General features: G+C 28.9%; 1 protein-coding gene across 1 annotated transcript; it reads left to right on the top strand.

The window, feature by feature from the left end:
- Positions 1–466: 466 nt before the first annotated feature.
- Positions 467–1,351, top strand: LOC136079470 (tigger transposable element-derived protein 4-like). Its single transcript, XM_065795209.1, has one exon. The coding sequence runs from the start codon at positions 467–469 to the stop codon at positions 1,349–1,351; it is 885 nt and encodes a 294-aa protein (XP_065651281.1).
- Positions 1,352–16,850: the final 15,499 nt, after the last annotated feature.

Below are 16,850 nucleotides of genomic sequence, written 5' to 3'. Positions count from 1 at the left end.
AAAATTCGCAGAAGCATTAGGAGAGTTGGATTTTAAAGCATCTGATTGTTGGTTTCATAATTGGAAAAAAAGGTCAGTTAAATTTTGTCAAATCTTGTTCAATTTTAATATAAACAAATAACATGTATCTGTTTATATTTAATTTATTTAGTTTTTTAAACGTGTAATTAAAATTCAATTATTCTGTTCCTATTTTTAGGAACGGCATCAGCTTTAAAATAATCTCATGCGAAAGTGCCGCCGTGACGAATAATATGACTGCTTCGTGGAATGAAACTACACTTCCAACATTGCTTTTGAATTACAAGCTTGAAAACATTTTCAATGCCGATGAGTTTGGACTATTTTACCAGTGCCTACCAAACAAAACATACCATTTATCACGAGAAAAATGTTTTAGGGGAAAAATAGTAAAGTCAGACTAACAGGCATAGCAGCAGGGAGTGCAACGGGAGAAAAATTACCTATGTTTGTTATTGGAAAATCTAAAAACCCACGGTGTTTTAAGCACATTAAACAACTTCCTTGCACATATAAAAATCAGCTAAAAAGTTGGATGACCGGAGACCTTTTTACAGAATGGGTAATGAAACTTGACTCATTTTTTCGCGCTCAAGACAGGAAAGTAGCACTCCTGGTGGATAACTGTTCTGCCCACCCACACATTGAAGGGCTAAGCAACATCAACCTAATATTTTTCCCCCCTAACACCACATCTGTCCTTCAGCCTATGGATCAAGGCATAATACGAAGTCTTAAAGCTCATTATCGTCACAAAATTGTGCGTTTGTGTATCAAGGCTGTCGATAATAATGAACCCATGCCAAAAATTTCTATACTTCAAGCAATGAAAGATCTTGTTTCTTCGTGGAATGCTGTGTCGAAGGAGACTGTCATCAACTGCTTTAAAAAAGCTGGTATCAGCAAAACAAACAAGAGTATTGAAGAAGCTGATGATGATCATTCTTTTAAATTTTTGACAGAAGAACTTAACCGTTTGCGAGAGTTAGATCCTCGTGCCGTCCAAGAAGATCTCTCAGCGGAATATTACATTGGTTTAGATTGTGATGTAGTAACCACCGGTTCACTTGCTACTGATGCTGAAATCATTGCTCAGATTTTAGACCCTAATTTTGAAAACGACGATAATGAAGTTGAAGATAGCTTTGACGGAAGTAATGACGACGAAGCCCCGCCACGCCCATCTGATATTCAATTAGAAAATGCTTTTGAAACGCTTCAAAATGCTTCGCAATACTGCTCAAATTACGGAAATGAAATACAATCTCTAGCACTAAAACTTGAGGATTTAATGAAGATGGAAAAAATGGATAATTTGAAGCAATATTAGATAACAGATTTTTTCCAAAAGTTGTAGTTTTTGTTGTTAATGATTTTTGCCAGAAAAATAACTTGTTTTAATGAAAGTCGGGCAATTTTATTTATTTTCAACCCTTTTCTAGATCTGCCTTACTCTCGATATCTCGAACTTTTTTTCCGGTCCCCTTAGTGTTCGAGATATCGAGAGTCGACTGTAGGTCATTCCGTAAAATTCCAACGGGTTTCAATACCTTTACACAGTAATTTACTGACCAGTCTGTAAAATATTTAATTTCAAAATAGTATTTGGATTCGATGTAGTATTTGGATTCCATGATTTGTTTATGCATATTTGTATGGTGTTATTAAAATATAACCCCAAATTTTATTTTCCAAAACTAGGTAAATAAGTGAAAACCATCAGTCTGTAAAATAGATAATTCTGGATAATCTCGTCAGATTAAAAAAAAAATTGGATCATTATAAAAAATTTCTAATCAAATTTAATAACGGTTGAAAAATAATAAATATATTCAAAGTCGATATGCCAAATTGGTATGTGTAGCCTTTTTGTAGTAATTTACTGACCGTTCTGTAAATTATACAATAATTTCAAAATGATGTACTATTTGGATTCCATGATTCCTTTATGCATATTTGTATGGTGTAATTATATTATGACCCCAAATTTTATTTTCAAAAACTAAGTAAATAAGTGAAAACTCAGTCCGTAAAATAGGTGATTCTGGTAAATCTCGTCCGATTAACAAAAAAATTTTGGGGTATTTTATTTTTTTATATTTGTTGGATCACTATGGAAAATTTAAAGTCAGATGTAATAATGGTTCAAAAGTTATTCTAAAGTCAATATGACACCAAAACTAAGTAAATAAGTTAAAACCCACAGTCTGTAAAATAGACGATTCTGGACAATCCATTCAGAATTAAATAAAAATATTTTGGTATATTATTTTCTTATATTTGGTGAGTCAATATGGAAAATTTCAAGTCAAATGTAATAACGGTTCAAGAATTATTCAAGAGTCAATATGACACCAAAACTAAGTAAATAAGTAAAAACCCTCAGTCTGTAAAATAGATGATTCTAGGCAATCCCGACAGAATTGAAAAAAAAAAATTTTTGTATATTATTAACTTGTAGTTGTTGAATCAATATGGAAAATTGTAAGTCAAATGTAATAACAGTTCAAAAGTTATTCAAAAGTCAATATGATCCAAAAATACTATCTTTTTCGGTGCCATAACACTGCAAATTTTCGATACTTAAGCCCTATACCTTTCATCAAAAAATCATCAATATTTGCACTACAAAAAAATCAATAACTTTGGATCCGCTTAACTTCAAAGGTTGAAAAACCCCTCATTTTTTAAGTCAAGTCAAGCTCTATACAATGATGTAAATTGTATATGCTTATTTGAATTATATGAAAATCTTCGGGAATGGCTACCTGGTACTAAAAGCAAAATCTAAAAGAGTGAAAATAAACTTAAATTGTAAACATTTTTTGCTGGTTTTTTACATTTCTATGTTTACAAATTTAGAGTGTGTAGTTGCAAAAATTGTGTGACACTACTTTTTTGAGAAAAAAATTGAGCGACACAATTTTTGTGAAAAAAACACAAACTTTAAGTACTCTCTTAAAATTTGCGCTTTTGAAATATAAGATTTCAGGCTTAACACTGTGAAGAAACATTTCCTTCACAAGCTAAAAAAAAAATGAATCATAAAACACACCTTATTAATGCATTTGATTATGAATCTTTCAAAAATTGAAACTTTTTTTTGACTTAGGTAACTCAGAAAGTTTAACTTTTTGCGCTTTAATATTGACACGCTTTAATATTGTCTTGACACGGAATTCCGTGTCAATTCTTTCGCGGAAGAATTATTTATTACGTAATAAAAAACCATGACTATAAAACAATAAAAAATCTTATTTGTACTAGTTGGCTGAAAAGAATTAGGCTGTCTAAAATTAAAGTTAAAACATAATTTTAGACTTGTCAAAGTTTAAAATTTTAGTTAATTAAACGTTTATTGTGCAAATACTAAGTAGATAGCAATTCAACATAAAATATTTTTTTGAATTGGGTAAAATTGGTTGTACCCGAGATTGAACCACAAAGTATTTAAGAAGATTTTATTTAATAATATATTATATAAATTACAACTAATATAAATAATGAAACTCTATAGAAGTGTTGGTATACTCTATTTACAATACAAGACTTTACTTATAAATAGTTTTATTAGAAGTTTCCCGAATTTTAAATTGCTAATCAGGATAATTTCGTAGCAATAAGGTTTTTAGTTTCCGCTCATTGCGGTATTTTATTGGTACTATTACGTAAGGCATACGTTCGCAAATGTTATTTTGATAATTAATCCGTACTAAATAAAAAGAGTGTAGTTTTAAATTTATTTATTTTATTTGCAGTTTAAAATATTCGAAGATAGCAAGCGCAACTCTACATGCTACACAAACTTTATGACCGCTCGAAATGTTAAAAGTGCACAGAACAAAGGGGTTGTTAGTGCTTTAATTAAAGAGGATAAAAGTTTTACTGTTGTTATATCTACTATGAACAGTAATCGTAGTCGTATGTGGAATTTTTTAGAGTTGTATGCTACATACATGAGTCATAGTGGTCCAAAAGCCGCAGAACTTTAATTTTTAATCTTTTTGACTACGTTGGTAATGCTATGGTGGTTCTCAGTTCTTCAGGAAAAGCTAGTTGCTAAAACAGTTGAAAAAATCCAGCAACTGTTGATTGTGTTTGTACATTAATGTCATGTTCTGGAAGGTGTATTGAAAATTGGGACTGCAGGTGTTGGAGCTATGTTGGCTGAAAAAACGTTTACACACAGTATTAAAGTATTACGGATGATCGTGGAAGAACTAATTTTAACTTTTGTTTTCTCAAGACATAAGTAGTTTTGATTCTTTAAAGATTCATCTGAAGAAAAAAAACAGCAAGTAAGAGTCGTGCATCAAAACATTGCATCGACTGTTTAATAAAGCCAGTTTTAATTGTGTTAACCTAGTAGGCACGGGACCTAAAGAAGGCGTCTTTTGAACGTTGAAAAGACGTCCAAATTATTCAAAAGACGTTGAAAAGGTGTCTTTTTTACGTTCCGTGCCCACTGGAAATATTTATACATGCCGAACACGAAAGTAACTGGACTTTGCATTTGTGGGCAACTTGATGAGCATTCTGTAGTTTATTATTGTAAAATGTTCTGTAATTTTTAAACTTAAAGAAAACTATTCACTTCATTTTTATTATTTATTTTACCTTTCTCAGGACGTATTTTATGTTGAAACGCTGTCTTAGGTCTACCAAATCCCCTTCATTTGCAGAAAAATGGTGGTTTCCTTTTTTTGATCCTGTTAAATTGGATTTTTAATATTTAAAATTGCCCAATTTACCACTTCCCCCTCCCATTATGTTTCAGTAACATAGAATCAATCATTAAATATTTGTACCCTATTTCATGGGTACAAGGATATATAGTCGGCAACTGGACTATTAAAACATTTATTAAATTTTGACACTAAAATAATTGTTTTTATTACAATAGCAATATATTGTTATTGTATTACAAAGACGAATTACAATGCAATATTTATTGTTATTGTAATGGGTTATTACAATACATTTTTTTTTCAGATATTGTTATTGTTTTATATAGATGAATTGCAATACAATATTTATTGTTATTGTATTACAGAATTACAATAGTTGTAAATCACAAGTGCTGTTATTGTTTCTAAATTAAGTTAATACAATAACAATAATTATTGTTACTGTTATTGTTTTCATTACGATTACAATAGTCCAACTCCTAGCTGTTATTATTTTATATTTTCGTTAATATTATTATTTTATATCAAAATACCTTCAAATTAAAATCATATTTGTAAAAAAATTATGAAACAAAAACTCACCTTTCGTTTTTAACAATATTTTTTGCAGACACGTTTAAAATTCGTTGCAGAAAATATGTTTTATGAAATAGCTTAAATAAAACAATTTTGAAAGCAAATGACACATTTGGAAGAATATTTAAGGTGGTAGTATAGTAATTAAAAGTAAAAAATTCATTTTTTCAAAATTACATTTTTTAGCTAATATAACTATTGTAGAGTCGAAATCTTATCTTGCTTTATAATAAAAAAAATCAGTATATACCTCTGAAATTGCTTTTAAATTGTTCAATATCAATTTTTATCCATAGCAACGCTTTATTTACCAGGTTGCTACAGGTTTTTGCAATCAAAGTTATATAAAATAAGCGATAAAAACAGCTTCATGCTAAACTTTTATAATGAAAATTGTTAATCAGCAGTTACTTCTTGTTTATTGACTCGATTTATACACGAATGAGCACGCTTTATTGCTATTTTATGCTCTTTATAAGTTCACCAATAGTCTATAGTGTAGTATACATCAGTCAATTTTTAAAATATCTTATTTTAATAAAAGTGTAATAAATAAAAGTGTAATAAAAAAGTGGAATGGGTCGAACGAAAAGAAAACAATCTTCTAAAAGAGTATACCAAAATAAGAAAAGAAAGTTTTATGGAAACAGACATACAAATGTCTGCAAAAATAATGAAACCGTAGCTATACCTTCAGTTGAAAACATACCATGTTCCTCATCCTACAAGAAGTTGTTCAACAAAGAAGTTGTAAATGAACCTCAACAGATAAATGAAGACTTTAACTTTATTATGAACTTTGGTTTACTTAAAAAAGCAATAATGGTCCTTAAATGCCCAGAATGTAACAAGTTAGTAAATTTGCAGTTTGATTCTTCAAAAAAATATGGCCAAAGCATTGGACTAAAAACTTGTTGCAGTGATTGTGAATGGGAAACGATTTTTTTTTCATCTGCTAAAATGGATAAAAAAATTAATTGTGTTGGACGAAAACACTTTGACATAAACACTCGTACAGTAATTGCATTTTGTGAAATGGGTAAGGGATTTTCAGCAATAGAAACATTTTGTGGAATTATGAACATGAACATGAATGGTAAGTGTGGTGATTACGAAATAGAAACAAAAACTTGTAAGTTGTGTTCTATATGGGAGTTAAAAAAATACACACATCATGAAGAATATAATGATTTTCACTCCTTACATTATAAAAAGTGCAAAATCAGTCATACCGGTTCAGCCTCCTCTATGGAATCAAGTGGTACAATAAAAATATTTTTGCGTTCTGAAAAAAATAATAATTTGAGATATACAACGTTTCTAGGAGATGGAGATAGCAGTTCATATGTTAATGTCGTTTCTGCAAAACCTTATGGAGATTTTGAAATAAAAAAAGCAGAGTGCATTGGACTAATTCAAAAACGTGTTGGTACTAGATTAAGAAACTTAAAAAAACAAAATAAAGAAACTTTATGTGATGGCAAAAAGTTAGGAGGAGCAGGTCGCTTAACAGAACATGTTATAAATACATTGCAAAATTATTATGGTAAAGCAATAAGGCAAAACGTTGTAAATTTATATGGAATGAAAAAGAGTGTTGCAGCTGTACCTTTTCACTGTTCTGAAAGTTGTGATGGCGAAACGCGTCATCAGTTTTGTTTGCGTACCAAAGATTCTTGGTGCAAATTCCAGTTTGACAAACTGACTGGCCAAATTTCATATAAAGAAAATATTTGTATTCCCGCTGCTGTCTGCAACACCATCAAACCAATATTTATAGACCTTGGTTCCCATAAACTTCTTGAAAAATGTTTGCATGGAAAAACGCAGAATCCCAATGAGTCTTTAAACCAGTTGATATGGAAGCGATGCCCAAAAGATATATTTATTAAAAGAACTGCTCTAAGTATAGGAGTAGCCTCAGCTGTACTAAATTTTAATGAAGGGCAGCATTTCTTAAATAAGTTGTTTAATGAGCTTGGAATGGAATTCGGTGTAAATGCGCAAAATTACTGTTTACGTAAAGACAATAAACGAATCATTAAAGCAGAAAAACAATGTAATACTAAAGCAAAATCAAGAAGAAAAAAGTTAAGAGCAATAAAAAAAGGTTTTTGTGACCAAAATGAAGAACTGGAAGGTGTAACTTATAAAAGTGGTGAATTTTGAACTATTTTATTCTTCTTTTTTTTTTAATTGCGTTTTTCTCAAAATCATGTATTTGGGGTTTGCGACGTGGATTTTTTAAAAAAACAATTATCAGATTTACTTGAAATTTGGCACACATACTCACTTCATTAGTATCTACAACATACACTAGGATAATTTTTATTGCTTCTCTCGTTCAGTAATTTTTAATCATTTTTATTCATAAATTACCCCCAAAATTGCAAAATTTTACACAAATGCAAATATTTTTTGATTTTTTTGACTATATCAAAATCTTCTAGTCTATGTTGCAATGCCACATGTAATATATCACCAGCCAAATTTTCAATAAAAAATATTTAAGGGTTCTTGAAAAATCTCTGTCGCAGTTTACCCCATTTATCGGCCTTCAGCGATAATTATTCTGAAGAAGATTTGTCATAATTTTTTTTTTTTTTTTTTGCTTATTGATGTTATATTACACATTGTAGAATTTTTTTTTATTTAAAAAAAGTTGATTTTTTTTTTGCTAATTACTATACTACCACCTTAATCAGTTTTTTTGCAAACCAATCACAACGTTTATTAAATACTTTGGCGCATTTCCGCGTTAGAGCTGAACACACATACGTATATTAGATGACTATTGGACGTCTATTGGACGTCCGGTTCTTCAAATGGACGGACAGACCTGGTTAGGACGTCCGTTAAACGTTCAAACGACGTTCGATGCCCACTGGGTAATGCCTAACCCTGTTTTGAGAACTGGATTTTTGAACACTTGTCTTTTATTAGACATTTTGCAACTTTTTAAGATTAACCCCTCTCTCGTATTAATTTAAAAGCACTCCTGTTTATAGAGCTTGTATTTCGCTTCGACTCAAAACAATATTTTATTGGTGAAATATTGTATTGACATCTATTATAAAAGAGTTTAACTGCATACTTTTTTTTATGGAGGACTTTCATTATTACTTTTAATATTTTTTATGTATCATGACTAAGTGCCAATCCCAGTAATTAACAAAACAACGTTCAAATACTTTTTAAAATTCGAATTACTTATAAAAATTTGAAACGAAAGAAAAAAAAATGCATTAGTATTATTTTTAAGTTTGTAAAAACGCTTTTGTGGCTTTTAAAACTTGCTATATGTTTATATATATATATATATATATATATATATATATATATATATATATATATATATATATATATATATATATATATATATATAAATATATATATATATATATATAAATATATATATATATATATATATATATATATATATATATATATATATATATATATATATATATATATTTATATATTATAATAAAGTCTGTCATCTCAATTGAAATCCATAGATCACGAGGAACTGTTTTATACATTAATATTATAAAGCTTTCCAAACTTTTTTTTGTGGATTTTTTATCTTATATTGTTCTTGGCAAAATATCTTTTTAAGCCTAAAGAAACAAAGCAGTACAGTAGTTTTACAAAGTAAAACTATTACAAAGTTTGATAAAATTACAGATTTAATTAATAATGTACGGAAGACAGATCCATAGTTCAGACGCAATACCATGAATCGTTTTACTTTGAGCTATTTTCATTTTAAAAAATTGACAGGAGATTTTAACAAACTTAAACAAAAAAGTTTTCTGAAGGTAAGTTTTTTCAATTTAACTAAAATAAAAGCGCCTTTCTCGTCGTCAATGATTCTTGTACACCGCCCGTTCTTTTAGTTTGAACTCAAATATTTAAAAACTAGCAAATTAAGTTAGAAATATAGAATTGTAAATAATCTATGGATTGTTCTTGTAGCAATAGTTATATGCGAAATTGTGTTGTTAGCATATATTGTTAAGTGAAATTAATAAATATAATTTATTTTCAAAACATTAATTAAACCGGTCTTATGAAACTTGCTTAATAACAACAACAACAACAACAACAACAACAACAACAACAACAACAACAACAACAACAACAACAACAACAACAACAACAACAACTACAACAACAACATATAACTGACATATAACAACAACAACAACATTTAGCTATAACTGACAATAAAAATCTTACTAATGGTGACACTAAAATAAACAAAACTTAACAAGTATCAGGTTTTCCCATAGAGAGTCTTCACTCAATCTTCAACACATTTAATACGCATATTGATAACAACAATAAAACTCGAAAAACCCCAATAAACAGTTACTACACCAATGTTGATGATTTAAAATGTATAGCAGCTGGCAAATCCTTATTCAATGTCTTTCATATCAGTATATCATCACTCTCGAAAAATTTTGATGACCTTGAAAATCTACTGCAATCAACAAAACTTGAATTTAACATAATTGGTATATCGGAAACCAGATTAAATAAAAAATGCCCCCAAACTAGCAACTTAACACTTAATGGGTATTCCTATGAACACACACCATCTGAATCACATGCAGGTGGTGCATTATTATATATAAATAACAGGCTCGCCTATAAACCCAGAAACGATCTCTATATCCATAAACCAAAATAACTAGAATCTATCTTCATTGAAATTATAAATCCAAAAAAATCAAATGTTATCGTTGGTTGTGTTTACAGGCATCCAAAAATATCTTTAAACAACTTCCTATCATTCTATCTTAATCCGTTACTCAAAAGCCTAACAAAGGAAAATAAAACTGTATTCGTTTTAGGGATTTCAACATTGACCTGTTAAAGCATGACACAGATTCATATACTAGAGACTTTTTAAATTCACTCACCTCAAATTACGTTCTACCTCACATTGTTCGCCCTACTCGTATCTGTAAAACATCAAAACACTAACAGGCAGCATCTTTTCAAATATTAAATCAAATAAATATAAAGCAGGAAATCTTAACACCACAACCCCAGATCATCTTCCCCAATTTCTGATAGCTTACAATATCTTTAACTCTTAAACCACCACCTAATAAAAAGCTTATAATCCAGGAAAAACTGGAAAAGGTTCAATTAAGTTGCATTTAGAAACGATTTCCACAATCTTAGTTCAGACAGAGAACCAGATATCAGATGAACACAAGCACTTTATACTAATAATCTCTTTAAAAAATATATTTGGTTTAAAAATCAAACAAATAAAACCATATTTCATAATGAGTATAAAACATTTCGTAGTAACCTCCAATCTAAACTCAAAGAAAGCAAAAAAAAAAATACTATAATAATTATGTTACTGAAAATATAAAAAATATAAAAGCAACCTGGAAAGGCATTAAAAACATTTTTAGTATTAAAATTAACTCTTAAACAACTCCTAATGTAATCATACATAACAATAAAACAATAAAAAAATCTTTAATATTTGTAATGCTTTCAACAACTACTTACTAACATTGGTAAGGATGTCCAGGCAACTATTCCTTCATCCATAAATCATTTCACATATTATTTACGAAATTCTTTTCAAAAATCTTACTTTATAAAGTCTACTGATGAACATGAAATTTCAAAAATTATCAACCCTTTAGACGCAAATAAAGCTTCTGAACCATATGGTCTGCCTGTTAAAATTCTAATACTATTAAAAACTCTCAAAAATTCTTTCTAACATTTTTAATATCTCATTCTCAAGTGGTATTTTCCCAGAAAACAAATTCTTTATGCAAGAAGTATTTTCTTTTAACATAAATTTTTGTTAACTGTAGTTAACTCAGCTAAATGTGCTCCTTGTTTTTGAAATCTAATAATTAATTCATAGGCTCTCAAATCAGCTTGGTATGGTGTAATCACTTGTAAAACATAGTGAATTTGTACTTGAACGCAAATAAACTTTTACTTACTTATTTACTACTTATTTCACAATTGTTAAATAAATAATTGTTATATGAGTTCAAAACAGCATAACATTACACAGAAACTAGATCCGTCTCAATTAATATATTTATCCATTTAGTTAAAAAACTAAAAAAAAGTAAAACATAGGGTAATTTTTCGTGTTCGTTACTACGTGTTCAAGGTGGATATTAAAGAGCTTTCAAAATAATGTCTGCAGTGAACGTTGGTTCACGTAACGTTTTAAGTAAACGTTATGCAATCCTAAACGAACATTGTGGCAACGTTTCTTAAACATTAATTGTTAGCTGGGTTGGTCGAAAGCAAATTTTATTTTATACATAACAATTTTTTTTTTTTTAAAAGACTTTAGTTATAACTTATATAAAGAATTTTGAATTTTGTAATTACTTAGGTAAATATTTATAAACTTCATTAAAAATTAAGTACTGCGAAGTTCTAGGGTTAGTATTGGGTTACAAAAACTAATATATAGTTTTCACCTTGTGTTAATATTTTTAGCTTTTTTAAGTTTGAGTATTTAATTAAGTTAATTTGACATTTATTATAATAAGTTATAATTCATTATACTACAATTATACAATTATACTAAAATATAACTTTTCTAGGTATTGTCATGAAATGACAATACCTAGATAAAGAACTATTGTTAAAACAAGAGCTGGGTGATGTATATCATCACCAAGGATTCATCGGATGTTTGTTCGAAAGACTGCTTCTTTAATCAAAGGCTACAATATATTATAATAAAACTCATCTTCACGATGATCTAAGTCCTTTTACATCTGATGGTAGTGCTCTTGAAATTTGTCAAATAAAACAGCTACAAACAATTGATGTTTCTTTAACTTGTGTTAATGGTTCCGATCATTCCATTAATCAATCAGTCACTGCTAAGAAAATAGGTATGTACCTGAAATTAAGTGAATAAAGTATGATGAGTTCAATTAAACATATCAATCAATGCCATCATTTTCAGTGCGTAAGGCAGCAGTATTGCATAATGTACCACGTACAACACTGAGAGACAGACTCTCTAGAAAAGTTCTTGAAGCAAAACCAGGAATTAACCCAACCTACCGTTTGCTCTCAAAGATAAACTCATCAGTTATGCCAGCATAAAGCAAAGTTAGCGGTAGGTTTTGGTATGTCACAATTCCTATATTAGGCTGGAAAACCTACCTCAAAGCATAAATTTAACTTCAAAAAAGTACTTTTAAACAACCAGTGGTGGACTAGGGTTTAATTCCGTCATGGACCTAAGTTTACCCTGCAACAACCTGAGGGTACAGTTTCAATTTGACATCAGTGCATGGATATAGGTAAAGTGACCAAGTACTAAAGTGAATTGAATGACTTCATATTAAAGTATGCTTTTCACGTTAAACTAAAATGTTTATGAAGTATGGATGAAACTAGCCCACTACTTGACGTAAAACCAAAAAAAAAGAAGTTGCCCAAAAATTTACTCAAAATCTCCATAATTAAACAAATGAAAATTGAGAGTAAATCACTGTTATTGCATGAGTGAATGCACAGAGCAAGTTTATTCTATATCAGATTATTATGTAGAGAAAGAGATCCAGGTCTTTATGGGCTTTTAACTCAGAGTTCCTATTGTGCTTACGCTATGCAATAAAAGTTGTTATTTATTCTTTAGATTGCATTTGTAATATTTCATGTTAGTAAAATTGAAGTTTTTGTTTGTGATAAGCAGTTGGCATAATTGATCAATACAGTTAAAGAAAAAATTTTTGACTTCATTGTAGATAGTTTCATCAATCTTACTGAGCGAGAAGAAAAAGAAATCGTAGAACCACTAATAACACCAAACTTAAATTCTGATACAGTTTCTGAACTTCCATTTGCCAACTCCTATTATCCTGGTGAGACAATCACTTTACAAAGTGATACAAATCAATATTTTCTTGTCAACAATGCAACTTTTAATGAATTTTTAATTTTAAGATAACTCAAAATTTTTAAAATTATCTAAACATTTTTACTTTTATTAAATATATGTTTTTATCAATGCAGTTAATGGAGATGGTAATGTTTTGGTGTATCCTAAGGCCCCAACACGGAAAAAAATAGCAAACAGAGAAGGTCTGCTTAAATATTACGTTTTAACTTCTCAAGAAGAATACTCAGCAAAGCTGATATATTACAAGGACAAAATCTAACAGGAAAGAAAAAAAAGCAACTCAAAAAGAGTTTTTTTTTTTTTTAGTGTAATGCTCTAACCACTGCGCCATGGCTGTTTTTTATAAAAATTAAATTCATAACTGGTGCTTAAAGTAACTTATCCCTATGGCCCGTACGCTATGATGTCTTGGAGCTATATTTTAATTAGACATTTTTTAATTACAATTGGGATTATTCTCAGAATCCAGATCCAAGTCCAAATCTAGGAAGTGGCGAAACATCGCATTTACAAAATCCTTATGGCCGTATACTTTTCCAATACAAATGGTGCAATTGAGCACCATTTAAATTGGGAAACAATATGACTAACGAGACTTAATCTCACCCAATTGTATATAACGTCGCTTTAGGTGAGTATAAGTTATATTTTAGTTTCTTGATTTAAAGTCACACAGTAGGCGACTTTAAATCAACATAACCAGATTGATTTTAAGAGGGCAAGAATCAGTACTTTTAATACACTGTGCAATTTATAATAGTAATGCCATATACTATCAAAAAATCTATAGGATTTTACATAGCTTTGTAGCTAAAGTTTTGTAGCCATTTAATGATGTCTAGTACAGCTTTGTATGTCTATTAAAAATAGATTTACAAAGCTTTGATTTGATGTTAAACTGATTAAGTGAAATATTCATCGCAGTAAAAATGTTTTGAAAGCTTTTTCACAAAAATGTTATGCGACTCTGAATTAAAAAAGATTTCAGTTATGAATAAAATTTTGATACGACAAAGATGTTTATAAAAAATCTTGTTGCATATTTATGGTGTATTTCTTCAAAATAAATTTTAAAATTTTTTGTAGACAGTTTTGTTTTATTAATGAACTGTAAAACTTGTATTACTTGACTTTGGCCTAATTACTAATTGAGTTCCATGTCGAGGTGAGGTGTCAACATTATCCTGAGCATACTACTTTTTTTTTTGCCTCAATTTAAAAAAATAAAAAGAATTTAAAATTAGATAACTGAAAAAAAAAAATAAAAAAAAAATAATAATAAAAGATAAAAAAAATTTAAAAAGTTAAGATCGACATTGAGCAACTAGGCAATAAATTTTAATTATTTAAATCTCATTCGATAAACCAATACTTGAGCAATTTGTTTTACTTTGTTTTATTGATTTGAGAAAAGCTTGCAAAGTTATTCTTTGTATTCTGTGCACACAAAGTCATCTTTTTTTAAAAAAAAAGAACAGTTACAGGAGGAAGAAAACCAGTTGAAATAAGATTAAAAAGCGTGCTGTGACAATGATCACAGCAGTTTTAATCAATAAGTTTTACAATTTCAAGTAAGTATTGATTTTCTCTTACATATTTAGCATCCCACTCTGCTTAAAACTGCTTTAACAGTACACATTTTTTACTGTTTGGTTCTTTGTACTTGGCTATAGACAAATTTTTAACAGAAATTCATCAGCTTTAAAAAAATTTGCATTACTTTTGATCTCTTCTTGATAAAGATAGCTTCCAAATGATCAAATGGAAGTATAGTTTCAAGGTCATGACTTAGCAGAGCCAATCTGTTATTTACCCTATTAAAGACACTTCTAGCCGAATCAATTGTTGCAACAAACTTGTTAACCTGATAGGTGCAGTTTTAACATGTCTTTTTCCTTCTGTGCTTAAGGATCTGCTCGGAAAAATCGTTAGTAAATTTTTAGAGAGATTTCAAGCATGCTTTTTTAAATGTTTAACAAAGCCATCTAATGTTTTACTGTTCGAACAACTTCAGTTCTACTCCTGTTATCAGAAGCAGACCCTTTCATGGAAATATTTACATTTGTTTTAGTTAAACTATCCTGATCACACACTAGCGGTCAATCTTTTGATACAACATCTATTGCCTTTTTTTTCATAATCTAGTTACTGTTTGATGTTTAGTATCTTTTTGACGAAGTATAAGATCTTGGTAATTTTCTTCAAAAAGTTATTGCATTTGCCCTAATGTATGGTCGTCCTGTTAAGATAAACAGTTGCATTTTCTTCTTTCAGTAAAATGAGCAATATAGTTTTGTAAAATAAAATTTTAATTTTTTAACTAATCATGTTTTTGCACATGTTTTTGTGAAATTTTTAACGATCAGGAGTTTTCTAGTAATCCTTTTTCACTGTCGTCTCGTGAACTTGATGGGCTTGCATCAGTCACGTTATCAATAGAATTTTTGAATTGACAACAAACTTTTGGTTAACGTTTGGTGATTTTTTCCAGTAAGATAATATACCAACTTTAATTCGGAGTTCAACTTATTAAATTCTTTAAGTTTTTTTTTAACTTCGTCATTTGTTTCGCGTAATGTTTTGCTCTTTGCTTTACTCTCAGACCAGATTCTATTTGTTTGGTTTGTTTGCAAATGCTTTTAAATATCCTTTATTTATAGATTCTTTTCACTAGACATTTTTACTCTATAACAACAACAATATGGTTGGTCTGTTACATAATTAATTTATAGTGGGTATAGGCGAGCTGTTTTCCACTATTTAATTTAAAGTTGCGAAACCTTAACTTAAACTTTTTTTAGAAAAACGTCTTTAAGTTGAAAGTATTAGTCCATCAGTAAAGTAAACATTAAAAATATGAAGAGGTTATAAAATAACTTACCAGTTATTATCTAACATTATTTGAACAATTTACAACTGACTTAGGTCATGTCAGTTTTAGGCAGAACCATTTTCTTCGACATTCCCAAAGTTTAACACAATAAGTTTTTAGTTACTGACATAAAATAATAATACTTCATTTAGCTTTAATTTTGACGAAAATATCAACTAAATTGTAATATTTTTTATAAAAACATAAACTTTAATTAATTATTAAAATTAATATGAAGTTAACTCTTGTTACTCCAATATAACATTGTTAATTTTTTGGTGTCTCCCTTAATCAATTTTTTTTTTTTAAATAAAATCATTTTAAAAGCGTTAAATGAACACAACTAAATAAATTTACTGAAAATAACTAAGTTTATTATAAAGTTTATTATAAATAACTAAGCAATTTATGACAAATACGTTTTAAACAAAAATTACAACAAAGCAAGTGTATTAAAACTAAGAAAAATATGTAAACTTTGATCTTTTGTATTGCATTAATGCGTCATACGACAAATCTAAAATAAAAATTGTAACAGATAAGTAGATATAAAAGAAAAGAAGAAAATAATAAATGGAAAGCAATTTAGCTGTTTTTCGTAACCTGTTGTGATACTGCAGTTGCTGTCGTGATTCAGCAGTTCTTGTCGGTGTTGTTTTATGACGTTATTTCATGTTAGCTTTCAGTAAACTTAAGTTTAATTTAAAAGACATCACAATTGATAAAAAATATCAAAATATTATTAATTTAAAAGCAAAATATA

The sequence above is a fragment of the Hydra vulgaris genome, chromosome 04 (assembly GCF_038396675.1).
Source record: "Hydra vulgaris chromosome 04, alternate assembly HydraT2T_AEP".
In the NCBI taxonomy this organism is placed as follows: domain Eukaryota; kingdom Metazoa; phylum Cnidaria; class Hydrozoa; order Anthoathecata; family Hydridae; genus Hydra; species Hydra vulgaris.
This window is presented reverse-complemented; position numbering and strand designations above follow the sequence as displayed.